The following is a 23,142-nucleotide window of genomic DNA, read 5'->3' as shown; positions in this document are numbered from 1 at the left end:
TCCATGTCCGATATCTTTTTTGGAGGTAAAATTATAAATTACAGGATGCTTTTGGAAACTTCTTTCCTATGCTGCACCATGTATGTAAAAAGCACATTTGTCCTTGCAGCACCATCTCTTAAATGAGCCCACTGATTCTTTTCATGCACATTCTCTTCTATAACCTTGAACATTGATGCCTTCTTTGACAGCAAAAATTAAAATGCTAAGCCTGATTTTGCATAGTCATGTTATGATTAGTGAATAGTAAATAAAGTTAGCAAATTAGTAAATAGTAAATAAAGCATATTCAAAACATTTGTAACATTTTTTTAAATTTATTTTTTCTTTTTTGCCAGTCCTGGACCTTGGGCTCAGGGCCTGAGCACTATCTCTGGCTTCCTTTTGCTCAAGGCCAGCACTCTGCTACTTGAGCCACAGCACTACTTCTGGCCATTTTCTATATATGTGGTACTGGGGAATCAAACCCAGGGCTTCATGTATACCAGGCAAGCACTCTTGCCACTAGGCCATAGCCCCATTTGTAACATTTTTAATCCTAAAGCTACATTCCACAGGTTGAAAAATTTGATTATATTCCAGATGTTTCATCTTCTAATAGGCCTTTTCTGTCTTTCCCTTTTTATTCTCATCCTCACATTTAATGATCCATCGGCTGACAGTGTTTTTACATCCAAAATGCAAAGCAGACAGATGGGCACGACAGGGAAGAGCATGACCAAAAGCACCAGCATCAGCGGAGACATGTGCTCACTGGAGAAGAATGATGGCAGCCAGTCTGATACTGCAGTGGGTGCCTTGGGCACTAGCAGCAAGAAGCGGCGCTCTAGCATTGGGGCCAAAATGGTAGCTATCGTTGGTCTATCAAGGAAAAGTCGCAGTGCTTCTCAACTCAGCCAAACGGGTAGGAATTTTTATGTTACCTTTGACATATACTTAAATTTCCATTCCAACACATTTCCCATTTTATTACAGTAATGTATGGATGAGGATGTGAGTCCAGGGGGAAAGAGACGTTTTCTAACTAGTTAACTTTTTTTGAAAACATAACAGTGAATTTTATTTTGCAGTTACCAACCAACCTGCTTCTAAGCGAACCTTGGCCACCATTCTTGAAATGTGTGTCTTTTCTCCTCAGGGAGAGAGCAAGTGTCATTTGCTGACTTTTTGTACTAATATTCTGCTCTGTGGGGGTATTTGCTTTTCTTTAGGTCCCTCAAGTTGGCACCTGCAAAATTAATTTTCATTCCCAGCAAGATGTAGTGAAGATGATGCCTAATCTTTTGTGTGAATAATATAGTTCCCTTATTGCTGACAACCCAACTTCTTTTTCAGTTTGCAAGCAACATTTACCAATGATACCAATTTTCTTAACACAGCTTTCATTTCTCTGTTAAGACTTCAAGCAACAATATTCTTAGGCATCAGGGGTGGAGTGTTTTCTGCTGACAGTGAAGATATTCAAAGATTTGCTACTGTAAAACTTGGTTTCTAAATCACATCTGCAGTTCCTATTCAGAAAAGCCACTGTTACCAATTAAGAAATTTGTGAGTCAAAGCAATTTCGCATTTCAAATGGGTGTTGATAATTAAACATTAAATCCCTAGTATCTTGAAAATAACAACATATCTTCTACTTAATAAACAAAAGCATGTAATATGGTGTTTCTAATATAGCAAAATAAATTATAGGCAACTGGATTAAATCTAGTTTGTACTTGAATACTAAGGTTCTTGTACATGGAATTCAGCCTATAAGTTTACTGCATAAAGTAATTTTAGGTTACATTAATTCTTGTACCTGGTGAATCTTGGTCTTATAAACAACTGATTCTGGGAATTAGGCCTCCTATAGTAATATTATATTGAAGTTACTTGATGATGTTCCTTGAATACTGTTACTATCAGTAACTTACTGTGTTTAATGTGATTTTTATTATGGCAACTTTCATTTTGTGTTTAAATTTTCATTTCTTGTTTTAATGTAAAAACAGACAATGGGCATACAAAACATTTTAGGGGATTTTTAAAGCTGTTATCTGTATATGCATACATCATTGACCTTATGATATTAAGAGGTGTTTTGCATGTTTTTAGAAATTACAACTCTGTTAAATTTTCCTATATAAAGCATGCAAAAATATGTAAATATAAAGCTGCTCTGAAAATTAGTCTATAAACTAAAAAAAAATTAGAAAACTAAAATGGAGATTAATAAGACTACTATATGTGGGGAAAGGCTGATATTGAACCATACTGCTTCAAAGGACTATGTGAGTGGTAAAACAAAAGTTACATAGAAGTTACATTAAGTGCCCAAACTAGAATTCCAGGAGTTAATTCCTACAAATGACAGCAGATCAAAGGAATCAAGTCAGTGACTAGAGTAACTGCTAACTAGCTTAAGGATAATGTGAAAGGTGCTCTAGACTAGGTTAAGGAGCAGGAGAAAGGTACTACAGATAGAAATCATAATGAACAGGCCTAAAGCATGATATGTACAGGAATGATAAGGAAAACACTGAACTGAACAGCTAATAAATAAGTAGAGACCAGATAGTAAGAAATCATGAGGACATATTTGTAGGTGATAGAAAATGTTAAAGGTTTTTTTAGTAAGCTTTTGATATTTGTTATATGTAGTTTGTAGGCAAAAAATTAGCCTACAAAAATTTATGTAAAAATTTTATGTAAAATAATTGAACATGTACCTTACTAAAATGACACAAGAAAACAGATCTTTTTTCCTCTTAGAGCTTGTATTCTGTGGACTACCATTAAGAAGTCCATGTGTGGTAAAAAGCATTTTAGGAGGAATTAGCAAAATACTGCAAAATTTCACATGAGAGATAAGATCCTGAACTAAATCAGTTTGAATGAAAATAGAGGTAGATAGATTCAGAAACATTTTAAGAGTACTATTAGTACTCATCATCTGATTTAAATGACTAGTTGCCTATGAAGAGGTTATAAAGGAAAAGATTCTAAGATATCTCCCATACCTCTTACCTGCTAAGTGGATGGTTGTACATTCACGAATATTGGATATATAAGAGAAGAAAATTGAGGAAGAATCAAGAGGGTTTAATTTTGTGTCATCAGTAGAAAGTACCAAATGGAAATGTCTAAAACATGCTTTCTAATGTCAGAATCAGAGACAATTGTCTAAGAGTTGTAAGTTTATACATTTCAAACTGTGACTATAACTGAAATTGTCCCAGAAGTTAGCACTATAGATAAGAAAGCAAGACAGTATTGTGTATAAGACTGAATTTTAGACTTGGGTAATTAAAAAGGAGCCCAGAGTAGAGACCAAGGAAGAATGATGAAAAACTAAAGCTATGGGAAGATAGTGTCACAAGTCAAGAAGAAAATGATTACTATTTCTCTTTGATCAATTTCTTTCTTTTTTTTTTTTTTTTTTTTTTTTTTGCCAGTCCTGGGCCTTGGACTCAGGGCCTGAGCACTGTCCCTGGCTTCTTTTTGCTCAAGGCTAGCACTCTGCCACTTGAGTCACAGCGCCACTTCTGGCCATTTTCTGTATATGTGGTGCTGGGGAATCGAACCCAGGGCTTCAAGTATACGAGTCAAGTGCTCTTGCCACTAGGCCATATCCCTAGCCCTCTTTGATCAATTTCATGTTCTCTACATTTTGACCCAAATATCCCATCTATATTTGGCAATATTTTATTATAAGATTATAGATTTTTTAACCATATGCCAAAGATTCTATAGCACCACTGTATGAGTAGTTATTTTTTATGAGTAGTTATTTTTTTATTTTCAAAGATGTTGTGATGTTAGCAGATTGAAGACCTATAATCTTGTTTCTCTATATGGAGATCAGAAAATAAGTTGGTTTGTTGTCTTTACTATTAGTGGTACCACATGGTGAAAATCTTAATTGTTTTTAATTATGTCATTATGCCTATTCCCTACTAGAGTTGACCTTTTGACAGTAGATACTATTCAGATTAACTCTCATATTAAAGCCTTAGTTTAACTATAGAATAGCTGAGATTATTATGATTACTGTATTCTAAACTTCCTTTGAGTTTCTAAATGTGATGATTGTATGTGTATGTGTCAAGGAAGGCTTTTATGTTTTGTTTTCTTATTAAAAATATGTAATGAAAAGCTATAGCAATATTTAAAAGTAGAATCTTCAAATTGAACTATTTGATAAATCTAGTCAAATAGTTTAGATGTTAAATTATCTAAAGACATGAACTAGTTTTATGATGTTGGTTCCATTGTTTCAACATAAAAATAAAAGATATAAACAGAAATAGTATTCATGTTTTCAGCTAGATGTCTGAATTTTCAAGAATTTATTTTACGTTTTCTTGATATTCCTCATTTCTTTATGGAGTTCTATGTACTATTAAGTTAAAGAGGTATTTAATAGTTGACATGTTATAATATTTTGAATTTTGAAGATGATATTTATCATTGTAAAAATCAGTAGCACTGGCTCTCAAGACCAGAAAAAAAGTACTTACCTGCCTTCTGAAGAAGAGAAAACACAGAAAAATGGGATCTACTTAAAGAATAATGAAAGGCTCTGAGTAACATCGCAGTAATTGTATATAAACAATTTGCAAAGAAAAACCATATCAAGCTATATTATCCTTCACATAGAATTGAATTATAAAGTCCTATCTTTTTTCTGCTCTGCTATTTTGTGTGATCCTTTTCCTCTTATGAAAACTCAGCTTGTAAAATCAGCCTTTTCAAAGCAATAAGAATGGTTTACGAAGTTCATTATGTATGGTAAAGCCTAAGGAGATACGATTCTATTGCTTAACTCTGGGTTGTATAATATGCTAAATGTGTCTGTTTTTAAAACCTAATCAGTGTATCTAAGTCATAGTTTGTTTAATCACAGATAGTTTTAGTATTTGGTATCATAACAGGTTTTTATAAAGGTAAATTTTTTTTTTTTTTTTTTTTTTTGGCCAGTCCTGGGCCTTGGACTCAGGGCCTGAGCACTGTCCCTGGCTTCTTCCCGCTCAAGGCTAGCACTCTGCCACTTGAGCCACAGCGCCACTTCTGGCCGTTTTCTGTATATGTGGTGCTGGGGAATCGAACCTAGGGCCTCGTGTATCCGAGGCAGGCACTCTTGCCACTAGGCTATATCCCCAGCCCCATAAAGGTAAATTTTTAAATGTGTAAGAAAATGTTTTGAAAATTACAGTCACTTGGTAGATGTAGGACAACAATAGCCAGTTCAGACTCTTAAAGTTCAGACTCTCTTTTGCATATGCTGATTTTTGAGATACCCAATAGATATCTAAATATAGTTGCTTTATAAGTAGTTATATAAAAGAATTTAGAGCTCAGTAGATCAAGATCCCAGATGTAATTTTAGAGTAACCAGCAGATAGTATATAAAGCTGTGATACTGGATAGACTTAACACAACTTGAATCAAGAGGAAAAGTAAAAAAAAAATGGAAAAGCAAAGGCCAGGTCCTGACACCATTCAATATTTATAGATTAGGAAGAAGAAAAGAACCTATCAAAGAATACTTAAGAGCAATTACTGGGGGGGAAAACAATCCAAGTCCAAACTAAGTATATGATATTACAGAAACCAAATGAAGAAAATTTTAAGAAATATAATGCGATTAGCTATTTCAAGGGCCTCTGATAGATCAAGTGAGATGAAAATTGTAGATTTACCATTGGGTTTTGCAATTAGAAAAATTTGGTAAAAATTGACAAGCCTTGCATTAATGCACAAAGCCTCATGGAAACAAACAAAATGGAGAGGTGACATAATAAGAAAAAAATAACACCTCACTTACTGAGCACTTATGTTCTAAGCACACATAATATTTTGGGTGCACTCATAACATCTAGTAACTGTAAACATTGATTTGTCTATCTCCTGGCTAAACTTTTTCGTATTTAATATATCCTTCTCAGTGTCTGATACACTGTCAAATACAGTGATCTTCAGTGAAAGGTCCATATGGTTACATGATCTGGTTCCCTGGGAATGGGAGGAAATAGTATCTTTATTGATCTTTAACATACAACTACTTCATTCTGGTGTTGGAAGTTGACCTGGATATTAGCTGGTATATATCTCATGCTTTTCTGGTGATATTTGTTTGTTTTATCCAAACTAACAATCAGAAAATAGAGAAGTGACTTAAGAGAGTTCCCTGTGTTAAGAGCCTAAATGTATTTTAATTTTTAATACTCCTACTCTTCATCATCTCCTGATAAGGAAAATAAGACACACTCCCCAAGAAATTTCTTTTTCAGTTGTACCATCACTAAAACTAAACATGAAAAAAACTGAACTCACAAGCAGACTGTGAAAATTTTTCTATTTTCTAATATAATGCCAGCTACTGGAATATAAAAAAACTTGAAAAATTAATATATAAGAAATTTGCTTACAGATGAGTGTAATGAAGATATTCCCTGTTTCCCTGTGGTCTCTGGGCATATCCAGGTATTTTCATCTTGTAGCTTTAAACTCGTCTGTGGCCTTAGAGTCTCTTCTATGTTCAGTCAGGATATTGGACAAAAGTCATTTCTGTAGATTTTTTCATGGGCTATAGCCAGTAGTCATTTCTGTGAAATGTAGTGCAGACAGTTCACAAGAAAAAGAACAACCAGATTTGGTAAGCAAACCTCAGCCTAATACTACTTCAAACCAGTATTTTCAAAAAGTAGAAAGCACCCAAGTATGTTTTCTCAGCATGTAAAGTTTTTATTTTACCTTTAAAATAATTATGCATAATACATATTGAATTATAATTGTTTATAAAGTATAACAGAATATGAGTACCATTTATAATTTTTCATTGAAATAAAGATGAAATTTTAGAAGACTGAGAATACTTACTAACACATTCTTTTTAAAAATGTTATCATTTCTTTGAAAAGCATTTGGATCAAGCATCCACAAAGTGGCTGGATAAGCCACCCCAAATACACATGTCAGGAACCTTAGACTAACCCTACAGGATATGGCCTCATTAGGATTCTGACATTATGTCCATTAACCTAAACTTAATTTTTTCTCAACTTTGAAAATTTAAAAATTTGACCATGAATCCATCTGGTCCATGACTCTTCTTTACTAGTAGACTCGTTATTACTGCTTGAATTTCATTGTTTGTTATAGATCTGTTTAAATGGTTTATAGCGTCTTAGTTAAATTTTTGTAGGTGAAATGCATCTGCAACATATCCATTTCTTCTTGTTTTTTCAGTTTTTTGGAATGTAAGTTTTAAAAATATTTCCTAAGATCTTCTGAATTTCATATTAATATTTGTGTGATAGTCCCTTTTCATCTCTACTTTTATTAATTTGAATATTTCCCTCCCCCTCTTTTCATGAGTTTCATAAGGACTTATCAATCTTATCTTTTCAAAGAACCAATGTTTTATTGATTCTTTTGAATTTTTTTAGTCTCCATTTTATTTATTTCTCCCTCAATCATTGTTTCTTTCTGCTTACTAATTTTTGGACTGGCTTGTTCTTGGTTTTCTAGGAATTTGAGGTATATCATTAGGCTATTTAACATCTCAGTTTTTAAATTTTTTAGGTGTATTTATAGCTTATAGCTATAAATTTTACTCTAGGAATTATGTACTTTATATAATTCCTCTTATCACTGGCTTTGCTATGTTCTGGTAACTCATATTTTCATTTTATTTATACTCTAGTGATTTTTTTTATCTCCTTCCCTTATTTCTCTCATCACTCACTGGCCATTCAGAACAAAGTTTTGTCTAGTCTTCATGTCTTTGAATATTTTCTGTTGTTTCTTCTGTTACTGATTTCTAGTTTTATTCTGTTATGGCCTAATAAAATATAAGGAGTTCTTTCAAGACTTGCTTTATGTCCTGAAATGTGGTATGTTTTGAATAAAGTTTCATGGGCTACTGAGAAGCTTGCGCTTTGTGCAGCTGGTGAATATTATGTAGACATCTATAAGTCCATGTGTTCTACAATGTCAATTAATCCTGAAGTTTCCTTGTGATACTTTGTCTGGAAGACCTATATATTAATGAGAATTGAAGTCTTGTGTTTTGGTCTAGCCTTGCTTGTATCTTTCATTCTATGTTTAATAAAATTGGCTGCATATACATGTGGTACAAATATTTTAACAGAATTTTTCCTTTTGATGGATTGTTTCTATTACTAGGACCTGAAAAAAGTATCACTACTCCTGCCTGCTTTCAGGATTCATTTGCTTGGAATCCTTTTCTCTCCTCCAATTCTTTTACCATTAGGCAGCAAGTGTCAGCTCTTGCTTTTCAATCCAAACTGCCATTGTGTATCTCTTTTTTTTTTTTTTTTTTTTTTAGCCTGTCCTGGTACTTGAGCTCAGAGACTGGGCACTGTCCCTGAGCTTTTGGGCTCAAGGCCAGTGCTCTACCATTTAAGCCACAACTTCACTTCTGGCTTTTTAGTGATTAATTGGAAATATGAGTCTCACGAACTGTCTTACCTAAGCTTGTTTTGAACCAGGTCCTCAGATATCTACCTCCTGAGTAGCTAAAATTAAAGGCAAGCCACTAGTGCTGGGCCATTGTGTAAATTTTGATTGAAGAATTTAAAACATTAACATTCAGTGTTAGTATTGAACGATATTCAATTTTGTTGTTTGTGTGGTGTGTTGTTCATGTATATATGATCCTGTCATTTTGGTGGTTTGTATGATCTTTATTAGCTAGGCTACTCATAGGATTTAGTCATTTCTTATATTTTCATGGTTGTGTGTGTTTTGTTTTGTTTGCTCCTGTGTATAGGATTGCTTTAAATTATCTGTGATGCTGGTTTAATGATTCTGGATTTTTTTTAATTTTTATCTCCTTCAATTATGAAGGATAGCTTTGCTGGATACCTTAATCTAGGGTTAATAATTATTTTCTTTCAGAATTTAAAATATACCATTCATGACCAACTGTTTTTAGAGTAGCATTTCTGTAGAAATAGCTGATGTTATTCCAATATATTTGCTTTAATATGTGTCCTGGAGCTACTGTTTTTTAGCTTCCAATATTCTGTGTCCTGCATATTTGATGTTTAAACTATAGTATGTCTATGATTATTTCTTTCCTGCCCTTGCCTGTTTGGTGTTTGAAAGCCTCTGTGCCTAGGTGACCCTCTCTCAATACTGGAGAATTTTTCTGCTATTATTTTCTTGAATATATTTTAATACTTTATCTACTATTGCTTCTGCTTTTATACCTATCATTTGTATGTGCAGTTTTTTTGATGGTGTCCCAGAGGTTTTGAATGTATTTTTTCTGTGGGTTGTGAGGCTTGAACTCAGAGCCAGTGTACTGTCCCTAAGCTCTTTTGTTCAAGGATAGCACTTTACTACTTTGAACCACAGCTCTACTTCCAGTTTTTGAGTGGTTAATTGGAAATAAGAGTCTCATGGGGATTTTTCTGCCCAGGCTGACTCCCAACCATATCTTCAGATCTCAACCTCCGGAATAGCTAGGATTACAGATGTGAGCCACCAGTGCCCAGCCTGTTCATATTTTCTTAGTATTTTTATTTGCCTTTTTTCTGATTAATCTAATTCCTCTACTGTACCTTTGACTCATAATACTCTATTTTCACTTTAATTTATTCTAATAATGCTTTCCAGGTTTTCAATTTGATTATTTTGAAGATATCTCGGTCTTTTCTGAATTCCTTCTTTCATACCCTGCACTACTGTCTTCCTTATTTCATTCAGCATTTTTTTGAATTCTCCTTGAGTTAATTTATTTATTTGTATCCTCCTCCTCCTCCTCCTCCTCCCTTTCCCCCTCCCCCTCCCCCTCTCCCTCTCTCTCCCCCTCCTCCTCCTCCTTTCCCTGGCTTCCTTTGGTGCAAGGCTAGCACTCTACCTTTTGAGCCACAGTGCCACTTCTGGCTTTTGCTGTTTATGTGGTGCAGAGGAATTGAACTCAGGGCTTCATGCATGCTAAGCAAGCACTCTGCTGCTAAGCTACATTCCCAGCCCCGTATCTTCTTTTAGCTAAACCTCTTTTAATTAATTTTCTATTGCAACTGTAACTATCACAAGTTTCCAGATTCAACACAATGACAATTTATTATCTGGAACTATCAGTAGAAGTCCATATACAATGTGAATCAGCTGGTTCTCTATATTTTATTTCTCTCTCTCTCTCTCTCTCTCTCTCTTCTGTTTGGCATGGTTATTTATTTATTTTGGCAGTGTTGGGGTTTGAACTTAGGATCTCATGCTTACTAGGCTGACATTCTTCCACTTAAATTAAACCTCCAGCCCTGCTTTTTAAAAATTATTTTGGAAATGGAGTCTAGCAAACTTCTCTGCCTTGACTGGTCTTAAACTGAGAGCCTCCAGATCTCAGCCTCCTGAATAGCTAGGATTACAGGCGTGAGGCATCAATAACTGATCATTCTTCCATTTGCAAAGCCAGCAAGGTAAGTGAAGCTCTCTGGCCTTAGACTTTCTAATTTCTCCTACTGTCTCTTATCTACTTCTCTCCTAAGAAACTCTACAACTGATTATTCTGCTTATTTTTCTGCTTTAAAGGGTACACTTTATTACATTGGTTCCATAAGGAATTTGGGATGCTTTCTCAATTTATAGACCAGTGCTTAGTGTTTGATTAATAATCACAAGATGAAATCATGAGGGGTATCCTTTAACATATTACCCATGGCAGTGAAACAGTGAACATGTACAGTGGGAATAGAAATCTATGTTTTATAAATTGAAGTCAATTTATATTGTTGCAAACCTCAGTGAGGTCATATTGAACTGTCCAGTCATATCTCTATTAGCCTTGGGATCTTCATTATATGTTACTTTCATCATATAAGAAATCAAAATTATTTTTACTGTACCTTCTTTAGTTCTTTGAAGTATAAAATGTATGATTCATTGCTTATTAAGGTCATTGCACTATTTAATGCATTAACATGGCATTGGGTCTTTGCCAGCCTTAGATCTATTTCTAGCTGTCAACATTTTCAAAGGCCTAAGGAAGAACAAAGGCAAAACTAATCAAGAGCAAGATTTATCAAGGAATTTTGTGTGGCATTCTTACTCTTCTTAATCAAATGTGCTAGTGAATTAAAATGGACATTATGAGCCTTCATGAAATTAGAAATCTTTTTTACCTGAAGAAGTATCTCCCCAGATGTTTGAATGCCATCACATGTTAAATAAGAAAGTAGCTTTCATAGTGAAATAAATATAGAAAAAAGCATGGCTTAAACATTTTTAATCTATAGTGTTTAACAAAAGCTCTTGTTTTGCTTATATGCTTCATGACTATCCAAAATATAGATAAAATACACTCTCTTTTCTTCAACTCACTTTAACCAATTAACCTTTGGTCTGTAAAGTACATTTGGGAATTCATATTCCTTATAGTGTTGTGGAAAACACCTAACCATCCTTTCTGTCACTGCGATAAAATACTATACATAATTGACTTAGAAGCTGTAAAGGTTTATTTTGGCTCATGATTTCAAATGTTTTAACCTTGTTGCTTTGATTCTGTGGTAATGCGGAAGAGACCTGTTCACCTCATGGAAGTAGACAATGAAAACAACGAAGAGTTCAGAGACCTAATGTCCTTTCAAGGCCACACTAACTTACAACCTAACTTTCTAGTAATAACCTAACTTCCTCCCACTAGGTCCCACCCTCTGAAGTTTCCATCACCTTGCAATAGTGCCACAGACTGAGGAGCAAGCCCTCAAGACATGGGACTTTGGGGAACATTTAGAATCCATACAATTGTAAATCTTTGCATTTAAATAGCAGCATGCATTTTGAGAAAAAATAAGAGTAAGAGAAGTTGACAAAAAAGAACATGGTATTGATTGATTCAGCATTCCATAATATATCTTATCATTATAGGATCATGAGATACTTGTCACCGTTAGAAATGCAATGATCAAATGATTTCAATAGGTAAAATTGGAAAAGTTTTAGTACAAGGTACCAATCCTCTCTGTTATACTTCAGGTTACATATCCAGACATATTCAAATATTACAAAAAATGCTGTGTGTTATTATAACTCCCTAAATCAATGTTTAAGGCCAGTTTTATTTTAGAGAATTTTACTATTATTTCATTTGAACCATAGGATAAGTTTAGAATTTTATGAAAATAATAACACTTTATAATCTTATGTAGCAAACCACATGAATTTTTTTTCTTATTTATTGTCAAAGTGATGTACAGAGAGGTTACAGTCTCATACGTTATGCCTTGGGTACATTTCTTGTACTGTTTGTTACCTCCTGAATTTTTTATTTTTATGCACTAATCAGGCATGATTTGTCTAGTATAATTCTGTGCTTCAGTACTTTTAATCATTCTTTTCTGAAGGAGTATTTGTTTACATATTTTATTTCTCCTTAAGCTAGTGATGCATTTTATTCCAGTTAAAATTAATTAATGCTAACATCAAGGCCAATGTTGGATGTAATTTGAGAGTGGTTAAATATCCCCCCCTTTTTTTTTTTTATAGTATCAGATGTTAGCTATTAGGCTTTTATGTTAGACTCAAGAATTTTTTTTCTCATGAAAATAATGTACATTTTTCCTTATCTGGGGAACGTTGTGATTGAAAGTTATAATCTTCACTCTGAGGAAAAAAATTTTAGTGCAACTTCATTGTAGAAACTTTAAATCTTACAAAGTATATTTAAGTTTGTTTTCTTTTAAGCCATTTAAGTGCTCTTATGTGATTAATACTATTTTGGTATATTCACCATAATAACATAAGCATTTTTATCATAGACATTTTTGTTCTATGCAATTCTGTCATAATTACATGATCGTTTAAATAGCATAGTTGTCTTTTGCAATGTCATTATATTTAGAAGAATAGATATATTTTAAAAGCATTATTGAGTTGTAATTCACATTCATAATTGGCTGCTGGTAAGCAGTATAATCATTTTTAGTACATTAAAGACTTGTAACCATCTCCACAATTTTAGAACATTTTCATCAAAAAGAAACAATGTGCTCTTTTGCTGTTATTTTTTTTATTCCATCCATTTCTTCTCCCCTTTCCCTAGCAATTATGTTTGTAGATTTCCCTATTCTGAGCTTTTCCTCTGAATGGAGCACTGTAGATGTTATCCTCTCAGCTTTTTACTTAACAGTGTTTTTAAGATTTATCTATGTTGTAGTATATTTTGTTTCTTTAATCATTTTTATAGCTACATAGCTGGTTATGCCACATCTTATCTATTCATTCTCAGAAATATTTGAGTTTTTTCTATCTTTTGATAATTATGAGTAATTCTAACATAGCACTTGATGTAAGAGTGTGCACATATGTATGTTTTCTTCTTTTGCAAGTGAGCTTGCAGAATGATACGGTATCACTATATATAATCATTTGAGGAACTACTACACGTTTCCAAAGTATCTGTACTATTTGACATTCCTAGGAGCAGTGTTCAATGTATCAAACTTTCCCACATGCTCGTTTTAATTCTAGCCTTCGTTGTGAGTATGAAGTGGTATGTTATTATGGTTTTGATTAGCGTTTCTCAAATGACTAATGATGTTAAGCATCTATTCACAAGCTTATTGATCACTTATTTGTGTGCCTGTCTTGGAGACATTTTTGTTGAGATACTTCCCCCCCCCCCCCCTCCCCGGCCTGTGGCTTGGACTCCCGGCCTTAGCCCTGTCCCTGGCTTCTTTTTGCTCAAGGCAAACTCTATCACTCGAGCCACAACACCACTTCTGGCTTTTTCTATGTATGTGGTGCTGAGGAATCGAACCCAGAGCTTTGTGTATGCTAGGCAAGCACTCTACTGCTAAGCCACATTCCCAGCCCCAAGATACTTGGCCTACTATTTTTGTGTTTGTTTTTTTCTATGCTGGTCCTGGGTGCTGTCCCTGAGCCTCTTTGTGCTCAGGCTAGTGCTCTATCATTTGAGCCACAGCACCACTTCTGGCTTTTCCTGAGTAATTTATTGGAGATAAGAGTCTCACGAATTTTCTTGCCTCAGCTGGCTTTGAACTGAAATCCTCTGATTTCAGCCTCCTGAGTAGCTATGATTACAGGTTTGAGCCAGAGGTGCCCAGCTATAAAAATCATGGTTTTTGGTTTTTTGTTTGTTTGTTTTGTTTTTGTGAGCTTTTTTGGTTGGTCATGGGGCTTGAACTCAGGGCCTGGGCACTGTCACTGAGCCTTTTTATGCTTAAGGCTCTACCACTTGAGCTACAGTACCACTTCTAGTTTTCTGATGGTTCATTGGAGACAAGAGTCCCAAGGACTTTTCCTGCCAGGGCTGGCTTTGAACCATGTTCCGCAGAACTCAGCCTCCTGAGTAACTTAGCTAGGATTACAGGCGTGAATCACTGCCTCCCAGCTTCCCCACTTTTTAATTAGTAGGCTATATGTCTTTTGATTATAGAGCTTTTTAAAAAAAAAATTTTTTTGCCAGTGCTGGGGCTTGAACTCAGGGTACTGTCCCTTGCTTCTTTTTGCTCAAGGCTAGCACTCTACCACTTGAGCCACAGCACCACTTCTGGCTTTTTCTATACATGTGGTGCTGAGGAATCCAACCAGAATTTCATGTATATGAGGCGAGCACTTTACCACTCGGCCATATTCCCAACCCCAGTTATAGAGCTTAAAGATTATTTTTATATACTCTGTATATAAATCACTTAACAGATAGGTTATTTCAGGCATTTTTCCTAGTCTCTGAGTATCTTTTTTTCATTTTTGTTTTTCAGTACTAAAGCTTAAACTCGTGTCCTTGTGCCTTGTAATCAGGTGCTCTACCAGCCAGGCCTTTTTGGCTTTATTTTTCAGATAAGGTCTCAAATTTTTGCTCAGAGGGTGGCCTCAGACTGTAATTTTCTACTTGTAACTCCCACATGGCTGGTATAATTGACCCACACACATACCTTATTTGTTTAGATGTGTTCTGGCTAACCTTTTCCCCAGGCTGGCTTCATCTCTGCCTCCCAAGCAGCTGGGATTCTGAGTGTTTACCATCATTTTGTTTCATCTTCTCTATGGGAGTTACTGAGGAAGAAAAAGTTTTGATTTTAATAAAGTCAAATTTATCCATGGTGAAGTAAAATTTTAATGAGTCAAATGAACTTTGTTGGTATCCTTTGCCTAATCCAAGGTCATGATGATTTAGCTATAGGTTTTCTTCTTGGATTTGTATAGTTCTAGCTCATGCATTTAGAACTTTGATCCATTTTGTGTTAAAAAGTGAAAGTAAGGGGCTGGGAATATGGCCTAGTGGCAAGAGTGCTTGCCTCCTACACACGAAGCTCTCGGTTCGATTCCCCAGCATCACATATATGGAAAACGGCCAGAAGGGGCTCTGTGGCTCAGGTGGCAGAGTGCTAGCCTTGAGCGGGAAGAAGCCAGGGAAGGTGCTCAGGCCCTGAGTCCAAGGCCCAGGACTGGCCAAAAAAAAAAAAAAAAAAAAAGTGAAAGTAAAGGCTGGACTTCATTCTTTTACATGTGGCTATTCAGTTAGCCCAGCACCATTTGTAGAAGCTACAATGCCTTCCTCATGGACCCTAGCACCTTTGTCAAAAATCAGTTGGCTGTAGATATATGGCTTTATTTTTTGTTTATATGTCTGTTCCTATGCCAGTACCAGTTTCTATTACTTTAGCTTCACAGGGAGTTTTAAATTCAGTATATAAAGGAGGAAAGTATGTTCTGGATTATGTTGTTAAAAGTTTTAATCCATGGTTACTTGGCCTGGTTGTTTGGGGGCTTATGAAAATACATCCATCAAGGTTGATGTGCATAGCATAGGAAAATTACTCACCTGATAGTAGCCAGGCGGCAAAAGAGAGTGGGTGAAGTCTGGGGTCCCAAATACCCTCTGAGGATATACCCCTAATGACCCTACCCTTCAAGTAGGCCCTACCTTCCAACAGTCCTGTACCTTCCAATAGCACCACTAGCTGGTGATCACACCTTTACCACAACTTTAGGGAGACATTACAGCAAAGGTGAATCTTCCTTCTGTGTACTCATTTTTCAGGATTATTTTGGCTATTATGGTATCCTTGTAATTTTATATGAATTTTAGAATCATTTTCTACAAAGAAGTTTGCAGAAGTTCTCATAGGTATGGTACTGAATCTGTAGCTTAGTTTGGGAAACAATAATATCATCTTAGCACTCTTAATTCTAAGTCATAAATATGGCATGTTTTCCATTTCCTTCACAAATGGCTTATGGTTTTCAGGGTACAAATGTGCACATCTTTTGCTAACAGTTATTCTTCAGTAATTCTTTAATGGTTGTCTTTTTAGAATTTTTCCTGGCTTCATTTGGAAGTAGGTTATAGAGTTCCTCATACTGAGAGTTAATCTGGGTAATATATACTTATGTCACACATTTATCTTTGTCAAAGGCCATCAGTTTAGGAGTTAGCATTTCTTATTTTAAAATACAGGTTGTATTTCACTGAGATAATTCTCCATTTTGGACTTTTTTTTTTTTTGGCCAGTCCTGGGCCTTGGACTCAGGGCCTGAGCACTGTCCCTGGCTTCTTCCCGCTCAAGGCTAGCACTCTGCCACTTGAGCCACAGCGCCGTTTCTGGCCGTTTTTTCTGTATATGTGGTGCTGGGGAATCGAACCTAGGGCCTCGTGTATCTGAGGCAGGCACTCTTGCCACTAGGCTATATCCCCAGCCCTCTATTTTGGACTTTTGAAAGCTGTCAGCTATTGAATTTTTTATTTTATTTCATGTTGGTTAATACTAAAAGATGGATTAAAATGCTAAAATTTAAGGAAATAAAATTAATGTGATATACTTTGTAGAACTTCTTAATAAGTTAGAGATTTGTCTTTAGAGATAATAACATTTCAGTTAAGATTCATCCATCTACTTTGAAAAACATTCTGTTGGGGGACCCTACATATAAATATATGGTGGTAAGAAGTCTGAGTCGGGCAAAAGTTCATAATATAGAACAAAAATTAGAAAATATATGATTTGTAGAAGGGGTTTTTGTTACTGTTTTAAGTACATGATTTGGAATGTGCCAATATTGTTAGCTAACATTTGTCTGATTAGTGGATTATAAAATATCTTTAGTGTTAATCCTTGTTTTTGCAAAGCATAAGTGCCTTCATTGCATCTTTTTATGCGTATGAATAGATGAATAGAAAATATACTCAGATTTACAGTTAAATTTGTTTTCACACCAGAAATCTGTTTCAACTCAGTAACCCCTAAAAAATAAGCCACATCTTACATAAGCCAGTAATTCATTACATTTCATAGTAAACAAAAAGGATTCTGTAAGCTTCTATGTTTTTTCATGACTGGTATTAAAGGGTTATGTTGCAAAAATTGTTGGTAGTGGGTTTGAATTTAGGGCTTCATACTTACTAAGCAGGTGCTGTATTTCAGTGCTGGAGGTGCTTCTCCAGTCCACTTGCTTCGGTTATTGTTTTAGATAAGGTTTCTAAATTTAATTTTTGTTCCTGTTAGTCTGGACTGAGATCCTCCTATTCACGCTTCCTGCTGTAGCAGGGATGACAGATGTGTGCTACCATGCCCAGCTATTTTCATTGAAGTGGAATTTTATGAACATTTTATCTAGGCGAGTCTAGAACTGTAATACTCTTGATCTCAGCCTCCTGTATAAGTGAGGTGACAGTTGTGCGCCACCACACTCCTGGTATTAGTAGCAATTGGGTCTTATGAACTTGTTTCCCCAGGCTATCTTGGAAGCATCATCCTGGGATCAAAGTTGTGGAACCACCATCAACAGATAGTGGTTGAGATGGAGTTTCATGAACTTTTTCTTGATCGGGCCTCAAGCTACCATCTTCTGATCTCTGCTTTCTGAATAGCTAGTATTACAGGCATAAACCACTAGCACCTGGCAAAATGTTAACTCAGATCTCAATAACTTTTCAAAGCTGTCAAAGACTAGTCAACATTTCCAAATTATATCAACATTTGTCCCACCAATGGCAAAATGCCATTCATCACTTCTAAACTTACCAAGATTGGTGGCATTGAGAGCCTTTAATCTTCACAAAAGGGAGCTATTGCAAATACCAAATATTATGCTATCAAAAAAGGCCCTTCAGTTACAGAGTTATGTACAAAATGGATTTCATTAAAACAAACTCCTAAACGTTTAGTATAAATTTGTTGTTTTCTCCCTTACTGAGTATCTCCTGAGTTGGAATATTTCTACCTGCTCTTTACACTTGGGTGTCTGCCTGCTAGAATTACCAGGATTCAAGTAGAATATAAAGAGTCAATTGGTAAGAATTAGTAACTGATTTTGTCTACAGGGATGACTACCACATTATCCTTTCTCAAAACTCCAAGAGCTCTCTAAAATTCTTCAGTGTTAACCCTTATTTGTGTGGAGCATAATTGCCTTGATTATATCTTTCTCTGCATATGAGCAATTAAAAATGAGTTGAGTTACAGTTACACTTTTACTTCAAACCAGATTATTTTCCTTACCCATATTAGAGAATATTTGAGGTTCCAACTCTATGACCTTCTATCTATCCCAAAACCAATTAGGATCCAGAAGTACCCTGTAGTGCCTGAAGAGGCCATACCCCCCCCCCCCCAAGTATCACTTCAGCAATCTGCTAGATTTTCCAAGTTCAGAAAACAGTATTATTGAAAGGAAATATGTCTTGAAGGAAAGTACAGAAAAGAACCTACTTTTACAAGCAGTTCTAAGGACAGAGAAAGCAAAATGATAGGAAGACATAATATTGACAGGCTAAGAAATGGAACACAGCACTGGTACCAGTTTCAAATCTCTTGTGATTTTAATATACTTCATCTTAGAAAAGTTCAATTCTTTTCTTTTCCTTCATAGACTATATGAGTCAAAGTCTTTGCAATATTATAAATATGGGAAATAGGTGTTCTTGCGAGGTGCACAAGAATTCAATGTACACACTTAGAATATTGGTTTGTTGTTTTGGATTAGTTCCTCTTCACTGTAAGAACTCAGTACTTACAATATGAACAATGTAATTATGATTCTGTAGTATATTTGAGAATAAGCCTCAAGGAAAATAGTGAAGTGACAGATGAAGAGTTTCCTGCTGTTAATGTTCTAACAATCAGTTAAAATAACCTTAGAAAATAAATGTGTAGGTGAAACGGAAACCTTTCAAGGCTACAGTATTTTATTCTGTTATTGTACTCATCCAGCATAGAAATGTAATTCTATTTTTATTTAGATATGAATATACCTAAACTAAAATCATTTGCTTTCAACATTAAATGCAACGTACTGTGTATTTCTTAAAGTTTTAGAGTTAGGAGATTCAGTTGCTTTGTTGGAAAATTGTTCTTTTATCCTACTTTTCATCAAATTATGATGCGTCTACAAGTGTTTCTTCTTGGATCTAGTCTACTGGGGGTTCTGTATGCTTCTGTTAGATGGGTGAGATTTTAAGAGTAGGGAAGTTCTCAGCTTTTATTTTACCGAATAGGTTTCGATGCCTTTACTATTAAATTTATTATTCTAAAAACCATATTCTATTTTATTCTAAATACTATTAAAGAGATGTTTTAAAAGGAGAGTTCAGCTTGGGGGCCACATTAATTAGAGATGATTTCATGAAAGTACAATTGTAAGTGGTTTATTTAGACAGAGCATGTGTGTATCTTTGTGGGTATATAAAACTTTGAAGTTGATGCTCCCCATTTTTTTATCTCTAAGTATTCCAGGACCAAAACTTCCTCAGACCACTGTTTTGACATTTTTATTTTATCTGTACCTTAGTTTTAATTGCTATATATTCAATTCACAAAGAGTAAATAATAAATTATCTAGCAATGATTATGTCCTGGGCCTTATAGAAGGTCCTAGATAGCCAAATATACTATTTGAATTTTCTTGGTGATGAATCACTCAGTATCAATCAAGTAAGTAGGAAAAATGAGTACCAATTTGAGATATGTGAAATAGTTACCATTGTAGTAGGTGTTGCAGAGAAATGTGCCATCCAAATATGCATTAGCTCTATATGCATGGGACATAGCTCACCATGAGTTAAGTTTTTAAAAAGGGACACAAAGTAAAATGAAAGGGACACTTTCACTTAATTATAGTTAATAAATATACCAACATACAGTGTTCTTCATTCAGGGAGTCAGAGTATGAGGATTTATTGTAATAAACTTATTAGTATTTTACAGTTTTCTGTTATAAACTTGTATTATTTGTAAAAAGTACACATATATTGGCAAAGAAAGAAGCAACAGTTATGTTATTTGAACTGACTCTGATTTCCAGGTATTGATTCAGCTCTATTGTTTGGACTCATATAGCTCTTATGGCATTTCTTCATATTTTGATACTCCGTGGGGTTTTTTATTTTAAGTGAGATTTCTAATGTCTTGCCTGAAGTTTATTTTTGGGTTTTTGTTGTTGTTGTTCTTGCTATTCACATTTGTTACTAGTTGAATAGTGGTATTTCTTTATAATAGAAAAAGTTGACTATAAAATCTTTGTTTTCTCCTCTTAGCTCATTATAAGCTCATGTGAAGTGGTTCAGCGAGTGTCACAAATGAGTAACATTGTAAAGACTATTGTTACCCTTTCTATTTAACTGGAATGAAATGTTACTTATTGGCAGATATTTCTCTTGATATGAAAGGAAGCAGCACAGATGGGAAAACAGTGGAAAGATTTACAGTGAAAGATTTTTCTCATCATTATCCTGCTTCTCTCCCTCTCCTTTGACCCTGTCCTCATTCTCCCTTATCTGTTAGAATAGTCATTCTTATATTTGTTGTTTGTACTTTTCACCTATGTATTATTATTTTATAAACTTATATGTGCTTTTTTACACTTATATGTACATACATACACTTTAATTTTGATTGTTTTTTCTTTTTTAATTTTTTTTGAGAGGGAGGGGTGCCAGTACTGGGGTTTGCAGTTAGGGCCTCTGTCTGCTAACCAAGCTGCTACTTGAGCCTCACTCCCAGGGCCCCCCCCCACACACCTTTTTGACTTAGCAACCATGTGTTTGTTGAAGAGGTGAATATCTTGAATGAAGGGAAGAGTATCTTGAAAGCAAGCAAGAAAGTAAGGCATGAAAAAGACCTCCAGATAGTCTAAGCAACTATTTGATTCCGATGTCATTTATGAAGAGAGGAAAGATGATAAGAGAGGAAAGATGATAAGAGAGGCAGATTTCTGTGGGAAAGAAATCAAGAGTAGATCGACAGGTCTGTGACAAGTTCTAGTTCTAATGTCAAGTAGATTGATCCTGGCTCAGAAATTCAGATAACTCTTGAGATTATCTGGGGGGAGTAAGAAGTCAGACACCCCAGGATTGACCCTCTAAAATGCTGCATTACAGTCATTGGAGATATTGATTTGCTAGAATAGATTGAATCCACCTAGAGTTGAGAGTGGAATGAGAAGATGCCAGAGAGGAAGAAAGCTAAAATAATAAGATCTTATGGAAATCAAGACAAGGTAATACTTTCATTTCAAATTAGTCAACTCTATAAAATGCTGCTCAGAGAACTAGTAAGATGAAGCTCCAAAAATTTCTGTTAGAGGTGGATTACAAGGTAGTCATTTTGCACCATCTAAAGAGCAGTCTTATTTTCAGTTCACTGCTTTTTTGTTGTTGTTGCTTTATTCTTCACTATGTCTTACTTAAACTTTGTTGTGATAATGGAAGTGATTTACTTCCAAATCTCCCCTTTAGTTTTCTTTCCCTGTTAAATACTGTGCTCTTCCCAAATTGTGTGTTAGAATGTAATAGTCCTGTAATTTAAATTTGTAGAATTAATGTCCCAGTTCTTTAAAATGTACAATTATTATAATTAAAACAGGAGTACTTATGCTGTCTTCATTTTGCTTTGGTGTTTATAGCAATGCTTTTCAGCTGCATACACAATGTTCTAGATACATGCTGGTCTGTTATTGTCTCTTTATTTTTAATTATATAGGATTATTTGTTGTGTTTGCTTGTCTTTTCTATATTCATCAATTCAAATAATAATTAAGGATAGAAAATAATACACTTAAGCAGTGGTCAAAGTTAATTAGTAAGTGATACTGTTTGCTGCTTCTACTACTTAGCACTATAATTAAGCATGATCATACTGGGTAAATATTTGCTTACTACTGTTTACTACATGTTATAAATAAGATTTCTATTTTAAAAATCATTTAAAAATATTTTAGCAGAAAGTAAAAAAATCAGAAATTCTGTACCATAATTTTTCCATTCAAAGTATGATAAATGATGGCTAAGCAATAAATAGTTTCAGAGAAAAGTTTTGGATAATGTTACCAAATTTTGTGTGTGTGTGTATGTGTGTGTAGATGTACATATACATCTGTGTAATATATCTATATATTATACATGTCATCAGTTTAGAGGACATTTCATTTTATCCTGATATTTTATGTTATTTAACTTTTTGCAGTACTGAGGATCAAACTTAGGTAGGACATGCTAGGCAAGCACTCGTCTTCTGATCTATACTTGGCCTGTCTTATTTTAGATTGGATGTCATAATGTACATAATGTTACAAATTTGAATTTTTTAAGTAAAAGAGTATATGGTAGTTACTGTAAACTTGTGTTGCAATGTAGAAACTCCAAGAAGCACAGGTAGGCAGGTCAACTTATGTTCTTATTAAGAGAGTATGTTGAAAGCTTCTCTGTGACCACTGCTTGTAACTTGGATCCTCTATTTGATGACTCCTAATGCAGTCCAACTTCTTACGAGCAGAATTTTACATCCCAACCTCCTTTCTCATACATCAGATCTAATTATGAAAAATAAGTGACCAGGAGCTACAAGTCTTAATTTATGATGTAATGTAAAAACTAACCATTTTAATAAATCCCCAAAACATTCACTTGCTGTATTTCACCTAAGTTTGTTCATCTATTTGTCAGCCTTTCTATCTGTTTAACAAATTTTACTACTAATTATGGTGTTATTATTTGCCAGGTACTTTCTTGAGCTTGAGAGTAAAATGATGAACAAGTAGCAATGGATAATTTCTCATAAAGTTGATAATGTAATGAGATCAGCCATTAATATATAACCACCAAACATTGACTCACAATTATCATAAGTGTCATGAAAGAATATCACAAAGTGTAATGAGAGCATA

General features: G+C 34.7%; 1 protein-coding gene across 37 annotated transcripts in view; it reads left to right on the top strand.

Moving 5' to 3' along the window:
• The window catches only part of Rims2 (regulating synaptic membrane exocytosis 2), a 380,757-nt gene that overhangs the window by 324,270 nt on the left and 33,345 nt on the right, over window positions 1-23,142 (top strand). For 15 of the 37 annotated variants that reach the window (XM_048358539.1, XM_048358538.1, XM_048358540.1 and 12 more), the window contains one exon: window positions 663-904. The exons of 21 other annotated variants lie outside the window; for them this stretch is intronic. In XM_048358539.1, coding sequence (XP_048214496.1) covers window positions 663-904 — 242 coding nt within the window. The remainder of the gene's footprint in view (window positions 1-662; window positions 905-23,142) is intronic. One more of the 37 variants, XM_048358576.1, reaches the window with a different exon arrangement.

This window comes from Perognathus longimembris, chromosome 12, assembly GCF_023159225.1.
Source record: "Perognathus longimembris pacificus isolate PPM17 chromosome 12, ASM2315922v1, whole genome shotgun sequence".
NCBI classification, from domain to species: Eukaryota; Metazoa; Chordata; class Mammalia; order Rodentia; family Heteromyidae; genus Perognathus; species Perognathus longimembris.
This window is presented reverse-complemented; position numbering and strand designations above follow the sequence as displayed.